General features: G+C 41.9%; 1 protein-coding gene across 1 annotated transcript; it reads left to right on the top strand.

Moving 5' to 3' along the window:
• Window positions 1–1,491: 1,491 nt before the first annotated feature.
• HAUS8 (HAUS augmin like complex subunit 8) lies at window positions 1,492–7,469 on the top strand. The gene is made up of 11 exons (XM_088527167.1): window positions 1,492–1,514; window positions 1,596–1,666; window positions 1,777–1,832; window positions 2,140–2,242; window positions 2,957–3,070; window positions 3,619–3,701; window positions 4,148–4,219; window positions 4,721–4,879; window positions 5,838–5,979; window positions 6,341–6,482; window positions 7,252–7,469. The coding sequence occupies exons 1-11, from the start codon at window positions 1,492–1,494 to the stop codon at window positions 7,370–7,372; spliced, it is 1,086 nt and encodes a 361-aa protein (XP_088383293.1). The 3' UTR covers window positions 7,373–7,469.
• Window positions 7,470–11,060: the final 3,591 nt, after the last annotated feature.

Below are 11,060 nucleotides of genomic sequence, written 5' to 3'. Positions count from 1 at the left end.
AATAGTCGGGCAGACAAACCGATACCACCTTAAGGAGTAATGTGGGAGGATGCTGATGACATCTTTGAGAGGATAATTACATCTGCCAGAAGCCTGAGATCATCTCCAGACCTCCGCGACATTGCCAGCCATCCAGAAGCTGAAATCAAGGAACATTTGAACCCGTTTGGACACAAAGGACTTCTCACTTTTTACAAAGAACTTACAAACAAAGCTGTTGGAGAATTCTACCCAAATAATTACACAGGAATAAAAAACAAAACTACTAAGGATGTCAGAAAGTTATTTAGGCTCTTGCTAGGATGATCTATAAGTTTATCAGCTGTACTGTCACAAAAACCGTTGATCAGTAAAGAATCCTCTTATGTTTAGTCTACAAATTCACAACAAAAAGAGGCACCCAGCTTGCAGAAGTTTTACCTTGTTCCAAATCCTGCCAAGCTTAACTTACCAAAAAGCTCGAGTGCTACCAGGATAGGAGCAGCAAGAGGCATGCACCAGCAAGACAAGGTCGGTCAGCACAAAGCATGGCGTCAGCGCAGCAGCAGCCTTGGGTTTTGTCAAGCGTTGCCCCCCAAAATAAGACAGACAAAAAGACAGCTTTTAGGCAAATACGGTGGGGGAAGACTGCAAGGGGCCCTTGTGGCCGCCCGCGGGAGGGGATCGCACCAGGTACCCGCACTGCGACGCGCTCTGCCCCCTGCCTGAGGGAATCGGTCGAGGCGACCGTCCGCCACCCCCTCCGTGAGCGCCGGCCGCCTCTGCGGCGCCCCGCGGCCAGCAGCTCGGCCTGCGGAGCGGGAAGGGAGGGAGGGAGGGCGGGCGCGCGCGGCGGCGCGGGGCCCCCCGCCGCCTACCTCACGCCGCAGGGGGAAGCGCGGGGAAGCGGCGCCGCCGCCCGCCACAGGCCCCGTCGAGGCGCCACTTCCGGGTAAGGGGAGGGGGGGGGCAGGGCGGCGGCCCATTCAGCGCGGCGCGCGCGCGGCGCATGCGCGCGGCGCTCCAGGCCCCGCCCCGCCCCGCCCCGCCCCGCGCGGCCAAGAGGCGCCCCCGCGGCAGGCGCGAGGCGGTGGCGCACGCGGGGGTTGTGTCTGGCCTCGCTCCCCTTCTCGGCGGCTCTGCGCGGGCTGGGGGAGCGCGCTGGGCCCTTCAGAGGGAAGCGGGGGCTCCCGTTAGGCTCCAAGAAGCTGTTCGCCGAGGTGTCGGGGGCCGCAGCGAGGCCCCTAGTACAGCCCAGACATTTACCGGCCTCGGGTCCCGCTAGGCGCCGTCGGCTCCCGCGGGAGGCCAGCGTAAGGGCAATAGACCCTCTGCGGCACGCTCCACGTCGGCCCAGCCCCGGGCAGGCTCGTGTGTCCCGCCCGAGGCGCCCGTCTCGTCCCGTCCGTCGCGGCAGCGCGTGGCGGCTCCGCGCCGGTGGGGGGCGCGCGCGCTCCCCGCTGCGGGGCGGGGGGGAGGAGGGGCGGCGCCTGCGCGGGCGCTTCGAAAGCGATGGCGGCTGAGGCGACCGCGGGGTGAGGGCAGCGCGGGTAGAGGGAGGCGGTGTGTCCGTCTGCTTCGTGGCCGCCCCTACATGTCCCGCTCTGTTTCCGCAGGGTGTCGGCGCTGGAGGACAGCTTCGTCGGCGCGGCGGCGGGCGGGGAGTCGGCGGGAAAGAAGCGGAGGGGTAGGCGCGGGTTGAGGGGGGAAGGCGGGCGGCTGAGGCGAGAGGGAGGGTGGCCGTGGCGGCGGCCCGCCCTGGCCTCCCCACACACGAACTCCGCGCTCTTCTTGCAGGAGGAAAGATCGTGAAGTCTCGCTATCTGCAGTATGACAAGAAAGAAAACAAAAAGGTACTTGGGCGCCTCATTGCAGATTCTTGTCAACGACTAGAAATGATCCAAGGCTGTGGTTTCAGTTCTGGGAGCGGGATTTTAAATGAAAGACAGCTCTGTTAAGGCTGGGGGGGAGCCGTTTATTATTGGCAGATAGATGTAGGCTGGGGAGGAGGGGGGCTTAAGACTGTCCTCAGCCGCTTTGCAAAGTACTGAGATGCCTGAGAGTAGTAATTGTTTATCTGTCATTATACAAATAGCAAAATAATGTTCACTTCTTGTAGCTGCTGCTTGTGTTCAGACTTATGTGTTTCTTGATTGTCAGGGTAGCTCATCAAATTCTTTTACAACTTCCACTGCTAAATCATCTGAAAAAGGAGGGAGCCAACCAAGGAGAACAGTTCTTCCTCAGAAATGCAAAAGTTTTGGTAGGTTTTGCAGATACTTTTAGATGATGTTCTTTTAAATTTATTTCCCACCTGCAGAACTCGTAACAACTCAAAAAATGTCTTGAAGAGATGATACTTCGTATTCCTTTTACGGCACTGCTAGTTTTTGTGAAAGTGTATGTAAGGAGAATTAAGATGCATGAATTGGATGCGAGTTTAGGACATGTAAACTGAAATGCATTAAACTCTTATCTGGACTTTCTCACACAAAACTAATCCAGAATTGAGTAGTTAAACACTAGTTTACACATCTAGAATAAGTATATCCCTTGCTTTATCTGCAAAACTTTGGACTGTCCTTTCAGTATGGCCTCACCATTGCCCCAGGTTTTTCTTAAATCTTTAAGGTAAACCCAGTGTAAAGCAAAGCGAATCCCTCTACATGGAATTATCTGCAAAACTGTACTTTTTTTTTTTTTTTTTTGCCAAGAATTGCAGAAGAATGTTCTGGTGAGACCTTAATGTGAAAATCATGATTTACTTTTCACACTTAAGTTTTATTACTGAATGTGAAATGTTTGAGGATAAGTTTTGAACTGTTTTAAATTATGAATTCCACAAATGCTGTATGTAAAGTAAGTGTTTAAAAGTTACTCTGAGGTTACTACATGTTAATGAAAGAATATACAGTTGTAAACTTGTGCAGAATCTGTTCTATTTGTTTTTGTCTGATAACAGTTTCTTTTTTTACAGAAGATACACTTCATTCATTAAATCAGAGCAGTTTTGGGAAACGTGACTTACAATCCACTTTATTAGATGACGATAAAGTTACGCGACCTGACCTTGATATTTCAGCTATTAATGGTAAGCGCCACTCAAAATTCATTTTTTTATTTTATTATTTTTAGTTTAGTATAACTTCATTTTAACTTAACACTTGTGCTGTATTGTGCTCATGTGGAGATACTGTTAAAGGTAGATATGGTAAATCTTGCTTTTAAATAAGCTTTAGGTTTTGAGGTCTTCGAAGAATAAATCATGCTCTTGATTTTGAATATCTTTTGGGTGCTTTTTCTTTTTTCATGTTTGAAATGTAATATTAAAGAGCAAAGCACCCACAAATCTTTGTTTCTGCAACAGATTTTTTTAATCAGTCCTTCTGAAAACTGTACCACATCTATCCATGGCTGTCATATAAAGCTGAGTATCAGTATAAAATGCTTGTATAAGCTACGTCTTCTCATGAGTATAATCAGAGCCAGAAATGGAGCACAAGTCTCCTACTGGAACTCTTCTAATGGAACATAATCATTTCAAAAGTCCCTGTGAGTTTGAAGTTGATTACATGAAGTCAAACATGCTTTTCTAGAGGGAGGGAAAAAAAAGTAATAATGTCTCCTATTTTGATTCAGGCAAAAGTCTCCTGAAAAAGAGTTCTACTTCAAAGCTGGCTTGCAAAACAGATACAAGGACATGTGAAAAAAAGCAGCGTGGCGTGAGTTTCACTGCTTTAACTTATTTTGAAACATACCAATGAGTATTTTCAATTTCTGTTGATAACAAAAGCTAAGGTTTTCAAGATGGCTTAAAGCATTTTGGTAAAAGCTAGATGGTAGGCCTGTCCTTCTTCCAGTAGGTCCTAAATCTCAACAACAGAGATTGAAGTTTTGCTTCCACCTCTTATCATAGTCTGCTCTGCTTATGAAATAGGAAAAATGACAAAACAATGAATAATTAAGTTATTTAGATGTTTTTAGATACTATGCAATGTTTGAAAACACAAAGTCTCTTTACACAGCTGACAGTTGTTGGCAGTAATGCTGATTTTGGGCAGAAATCAGATTACCAGTAATTTGTTTGAATGCTGAAAAGTAACTGGTTTAATACTGAAATTGAGCTGGTATTTTTTCTTTTTCTTTTTTTTTTTTTTTTTCCTTAAAGAAAACTGGTTCTGGTAATCTTCAGAAATGGCTGGCATCTCAGACACTTCTTTTAACTTACCTAAGAGTAAAGGTGGGTGTCAGTCAAATATTTTGTACTTCAGATAGAAAAGAAACTAGGCGGCTCTTTCTTATCAAGCTCTTTCATGCTTTCTCATCCATAAGAGTTAGATATTTATCATTTGATGTATGAATGGCTGTGGAACTATACAGCTTGCTTTGAAAATGCTCCTGGAGTCAATTCTGTGCCAGTTAGACCGATTATAGTTCTTTATAAAATAGGTGGTGGGTGCAAAAGTTTTGGGAAAGCTGGAGGGGAGTGTTTGTATTTCAAGGAGGTAGCTACTCGTTCAGTACTGAATGTGGATAGTTTTCGTTTACAAAAGATATTGACAGGGATGGGGGGAGAAGATGGAGTGGCTTTAACTGAAAAATACTGTGTGTATTGCATGAGGTCTCCAACTTCTTAATTGAGGCTTTTTGAACTTGAATGAGGCTTTCGTGTTCTGCTTCAGAATGTTAATTACTTCAGATGTAACATCATTTTAGCTATGAATATTTTTGGATTTAATAGATAGAAAGAAATGTTGCCCAGCTGGAAGAAGAAGCAGAAGAAAACTTGATAATGTTGTGTGAAGAAAAGGAGAGGCTACAGGAAAAGCTCTGTGAGTTGACACGTGAATTGCAGCTTGAAGAGCAAGAACAAGCGCTGGAAGATGCATTAGACAGACAGGTAGGCTTTATTACAGGTTGTACTTCTACATTTAGAAAAGTTCGGTTATGAAGCAGTCTTTTTCAGACGCTTCTGTTTCCATGGCCTATTGATATGGAATTTTATGCATCTCGAAATAAATATCTGCTTCCTGTTGTGACATTATGCTCTGTAGTAACCTAAACAAATGCCTGTGTCACTTTTTTCTGCTGTCCCTTGTGGATAGGCGGGAAGGAGAAGCCTGAGCTATTAGACAAGGGAGAGCAATAGTGCCCCAATTACCAGGGCAGGTTACAGTTGATGCAGAAGAGATATAAGTGGCTTAAAACCACATGAACTTCCTGCAGTTATGCAGTTATGATTATCATGACTAGAGCTGAGGTGCTAACCTTAAAAAGGGCCGAAGGTGTTCACTTCTCATTTAATGATAACAGTAATTCTAGCCTGGCTGTAAGACAAGTCTCTAATCATTTCTAATTATTTTCTTAATAGATGATTTTAAAAGCTAAAACTTCCCCTCTTTCTCAATATTTTGTTAGACTTACTGCATCAAATCAAAAGGATAGTATTGCTAGAATAACTAATTTTAAAAGCTAAACTTTGATTTACTTTTAAGAGATATGTATTGTAGATTTAGAGCTGTAATTTTCAAAAATTAATCATTTTTTTTGGGGGGGGGTATATGTTGTACCTGAGCCCAAAGATCAAAGGCAAAACATTTTGCCTGATAAGTTTCTAACACTTCTGAACTACAGTGACAAGGAAAATGGCATTGTCCCTGATATTTTGGGGTGACAGAAGAAAACCTATTAAACAGTAGAATAGAAATAACATACCACAATTGTCCTGAATTATTCTGTGCTACTTCATTATTATTTTCTGTGTTGAGCCGGACTTGAATCACAGCCTATAGGGGTATAAACTCTGTTATTAAAATGGCTTCTTTGTGAAGTGTTGGTTCATCATGTGTCCTCTGCAGATGGAGCTACTCACTCCCCTTGTTACTGTTTGTGAAAAGTTTAAAGAGCAATATAAAACCTTTGCAACTTCCCTTGATGCCACTAGACATGAATTACCTGTGAAGAATATACACATAGAAGGAGATAAGCTAACATATCTGGGTAGGAAAACTTTAATTTTCAAATTTACTTTCAGAAATCATATTTTTTTCTTACATTGGTCTTGGATTTCTTTATAACCACTGGATTCATTTGTGTGTGCTCTTGCATACAACAGCATTAGCCACATGTTTTGCTGTGATGTTAACACCCTCCTGCTGCAGTTGTCTTCCTAACTCAAATAACTTGGCTTTCATATTTTTTTTCATGATATATTTGTGAAGGCTGAAGCAGCAGTGGTTTTTCAATATTTGAATTCTGGTTAACTTGTTTTGGGTTACTCCAATTATTAAGCTGTTAAATAATCTTACATTAATTGACTGTGCAATTCTGAGTAATGTTTCTAATATCTCCTATATTGTAGATAAACTGCAAAAGCATTTAACTGTCACACAGGAGCTTCTGGCAGAAGTTGCACCTACCTGGGAAGAAGAAAATGTGGAAGCATGCACTGACCTGAAAGAGTTTAAAAAAGTCCTTGAGGAACTGGATAAAGAACTTCAAAGGTATTTACAAAAAATGTGGCAAAAGACTCTCCAATTTAATATTTAGAGCAAACCTACAGATCTCAACTTTTGAATTCAGCATGTGTATTGGAGGAATAATTGAAAGACTTGTTAGGACTAAGTTTAATTCTGTGTGTGGTAGGTAGCCATATTTCTTTTGCTACCTCTTACAGCTTCGGAATATTTTTTCTTGTTTGTGTATTTTAAATGTCTCTAAACGATGTCTTTACTTTTGTTTAGTTTCCGTGAGCAAGGGCAGCCCTAGCAAAATGCAAATGTGCAAGAGTGAAGAAGTGCAGAGATAGAAAAGTGATTTCAGAAGCATTCAGTCTTAAAGAATAATTGTACCAGAGTAACTGTAGCTTTATTTTTCTTCCCATCAAGTCATGCACGCTCCCTCTGTATTGGGCACTGTCCATGAGCAAAGAGAAAAAGGTGGCTTCTCTGAACATAGTGTCAGTGAAAATGGAATACCACTGAAAGCCTGAGAAGTATAATGTAAATTCCCTTTCCTCCCTTCCTGGAAGAGAGGCTACAACTAAAATCTTTGGAAGCTGAGAGACCCTGAACCCACCCCCAAATCTGCCTGTTCTACAAGCTCCTTCCACAAATTCTTGCTGGCGAGGAGCAAATACTAAATTTAAATTTTTCTTCTGGTGGCTGTAGAATAGGAGAATCTTGTGAATCTCTAGGTACATGGTCTGTGTTGGGTAAGCAAGAGTTAACGATCCTCCACTGTAACTGATTTAGCCTGTTTTGTTTGTTCCAGGGGCTACAGTAATGTGCAGAACTTGTCATCTGAAGTCAGTAAAGAAGTTTCTCTGCATAATCAAAGAATATGTGAAGAGAACCATGGACTAGATGCTGTAAAACACTGGTACTTCAAATAAGTTTTTTACTGTTGGCTGTGTACTATCAGTGCCACCAGACTTATCTTTTTATTGTTTAAACATACGACTTGTCCCAACGATACCAGAATTAAACCTGAAACATACAGACTAATAGAGTTCTCCATGCTGCGCTGTAGAGAAGCATCTCTTTCACAGATGTGATTTCCTGTGCCACCTTCCTGGTTGTTTTCTATTTAACAGTACTGAAAGTAAGCAATAAGAAATGCTGTTCTTAGCAAATGCTGCCTATCTACTCATGTTTTTTTACTGTTGTGTATCTGGCTTCAAGTGAGGAAAGAGACTTGCTTCTAAGTAGTGTTCCTTAAAGGGCAACATATTGGAATGTTGGTAAGGAATTGTGTGTGGTACTGTGCCTCTGCTGATATAGTAAGGACATCTCTAGGATTATACAGTATGGACACTGATCACTCAGTGAGCAATTTCTGGGGGAAATGGTCCCTTGTTTCTTTATTTGCCAAGAGGAAAAGCTATATGGGTAGCTAAGAGTGGGTCTGATGAATGGGAGGAACTTGACCACTTGCGACAGTGAGAAGCTTCTTGTTTTATCAACCAATTGTCTTGGAAGCAAATTATTAAAATTTGACATGCTTTCATATTAACCTGACATTATTTTTAAGGACTCTATAATTTCATTTTATAATAAAAACTGTCTTTCACTGCTGTATCAATAGGCTTCACTTCTGAATATTTTCAGTTTGTCCTGCAAAAACTTTTGTTTCCCTCTGGCTTGTGTGGGGCTAATACTACACAATACATACAGTAATGGGTTTATAGGCATTAACTAGTCCAAATGGCAAGCTGTGTCCTACTACCACCCCAAATTTTGAGACTAGAAGATTATGAATGTCAAGAGAATTCTCTACCTAAAAACTGAGTAAGTGCCTGGATGAGGAATAGAAAATATCTGTTGTGAACACATGCCAAGTGTGGCATTCTTCCCTCACAACATCCTTTCCATTTTTGTGATGCGGGATGTATGTAGCTGCCTGAAATACATTTATCCTGTATACGTACCTGTGGAACCTCTTTCTGTGATGATTTATAAAAAACTATTTGCATACTGGTATGTTTCTAGTTTATGCTGTGTCTATCAACCTTTGGTGCCTGCTCAAAAAAAAAGAAAAAAAAATTGGAGCCCTCTGCGTGTGCTGTTTAAAAATATTTTAAACTCCATAATTTTTTTAGGTTCTGTTGCTGGTATTAAGGGTCTAACTAGATCCTGTCTCCTCTTAATTTAATCCGGTTTTTAAATAAGCTGTTGTAAATGTAGCAGTAAGATGGGCCGTGTACTAGATGAGAAGTCAATAGCCAAAAGTTTTTCCTTCTGTATTTTATAGCATTTTGTTTGTCCATGGGTTGGAGGAGGCAATGAGTAATTTTAAGATTCATCTGGTTATTTCTACGTCCTCACACATGTTGGGTGGACACTGCATGATAGCTCCTGTGTGTGCTGCTCTTCCGGCCCTGAATAATAGATGCTGCAAGTGGCAGGATCCTGGTCTTGATCAAGACTGAGTTGCGTCTACAAAATTGGCCACAGGGTGGGGATCTTTGCTAAACAGTCAATTTTAGGGTTAGTAATAAGCTGGGGGTTTGTTTGTTTTTTGTGGGGTATTTTTTGGTTTGTTTTCCTCTCTGAGTGTGGAACTCTCAATAGAAAGCTTTGTGTGTAATAAAATCACTGGCCAGCTAGTTGGTCTTTTTCAAAGTTAGGGTAATGCTCAAACTGGTCAGAATTAGAGGCTCTAAATCCTTTGTGTAGAAGTTCAGCTGTGGTGCTGCGGGTGGCAGTCATTATCTAGACAAGCCTAAGGCAGAGATAGAGCCTCTGGTGGGAGGGATGTGTCTTGATTTGAACATTCTGGCCATTCTTTTCCTTCAGTTGAGCTGTTGAATAAATCTTTGTGCAAATGGTAGGCTGAGCTGCTTTATCTAACACTCCTTCTATCTAGAGAAGGGTTTTGAACTGAGAGTTTTTTCCATTTTGATCTTCCTCAATATTAGTACTAAAAGGATTCTTTTAGACTCGTTGAAGAAATAGTGGTTCAAGTTCTTCCACTCCAGAATAGTAATAGACATAAGACAGGATTAAGTGTGTGTGGGGGGAGCACAGAGGGATGCAGAGGGAGGAATGAGCCACAGAGATGCAGGGATTTGTCTTCTGCAAAACTGTCATTAGTTGTTGAGAAAGGGATTGGCAAGGATCATTTTAAACCAACTTGCTTTGTTTAAATTGCCCTGTGTGGGTTCTTGTGTCTCTCGGGAAGGTCTACCCACTTTATCTGGGTTACTGTGGTGTTGCCTGTCTTGGCATCAGCTCAGAAGGGCTGAGTAAAAGCTTTTTTTTCCTTCTTTTTTGGCTTTTTTTGGATGCAATTCCTGTGTTCCCTGTGATAGGGTCATCAGGGGTCAACATAAGGGAGCATCCCTGCTTGCCTGTGGTTGCTCTACAGGAGCTGCAGCGCGGAGATAATTGAAGCCTGTTTGTCTCTGCACCACCAGCCCCCAACACTCTCATTCTTTGTTCACACGCGCTGCAAATGGAGCTGATTCTTTGCTCATCAACAGCAAGTAAGCAGCTCGTGACCCCAGCAGATGTTTCTGAATTTTAGGTTAATGAGAACTCACTGGATTACTGCAGTCTTCTTGCCTTGTAGTAAATGCTACTTTGTTGGACATCCGGAAACTCGTACAGAACATGATAAACAAAGTTCTGGCTGGACTGTGATTGCCAGGACATGAAAAGAGTTCCACAGTGGCAGAGGATCTAACAGTTCTGAATTGCACCACTGAGCCACACCAATTAAGAGCATTTCCAGTGATTATGTGAGCATTCCTGTTCAACTCTCAGAAATAATCTTAGATTGTTTCCCCTGCTGTGTTTGTGTGTGGTCTGTAAAGCAAGCACAAGATTGGAGGACTTGGCTTGCAGAATAGTCTCAAATACTGCTCATCAGATTCTTTTAAAATATTTCTGTGTTAATGTATCCGCAAGGCCCTATCCTGTTCCTTTTTCTGTATATGTACAAGATTTATCCCATTTCCAGCTATTTCAAGATTTTAAACCTTAAATGTTAAGGGAGTAAACAAATTGCTGCTTAGAAGACAGCAACCTTTTGGCTCATATAGTCAGAGATGGCCAGTGTCATACCTAAACGTAATTTCTTGTCTTAAGCAATTTAATTTACACATTTAATTAAGGTGTGTTGTCCAGCCGAGTTTTGAATAATTCTGAGTGGAGACTCCACAAGTCTCTCTAGCTCCTGTATAATTTGTGCATAAAACTTCCACCAAATGCTGAGACCATGTACAACTTCCATTACATCAGTCATATGTGGAGCCTGTAATAAGTTACAATTCATTACAGTAGAAGAAAGCTAAAAAGCAATTTCTTATTAAATATCAAAATGACAGTCAGTTGCTCCTGATTAAGTACATTCTTGTTCCTAATGAACATCTGCCTGTATTAATGGTTTTTTAGTACTATTTCAGTCATTTAATAAGGATTTAAAATACAGTATTAGAGGAAGTAGTTTCTCCTGTGGATGACTAATACACATTTTTGTCAGAGCTATATAATAATCATATTCTTGATATCATTATTTCTTGCTCAGATTATACTCTTATTTTGAATGTGCTCTTTAATTAATCTTCCCTTGTAGTTTTG

The sequence above is a fragment of the Tinamus guttatus genome, unplaced genomic scaffold (genome assembly GCF_059628265.1).
Source record: "Tinamus guttatus ecotype Peru unplaced genomic scaffold, ASM5962826v1 Tinamus_guttatus_pri_ptg000261l, whole genome shotgun sequence".
In the NCBI taxonomy this organism is placed as follows: domain Eukaryota; kingdom Metazoa; phylum Chordata; class Aves; order Tinamiformes; family Tinamidae; genus Tinamus; species Tinamus guttatus.
The sequence above is the reverse complement of the archived record's forward strand: the minus strand, read 5'-3'. Positions and strand labels throughout refer to the sequence as shown.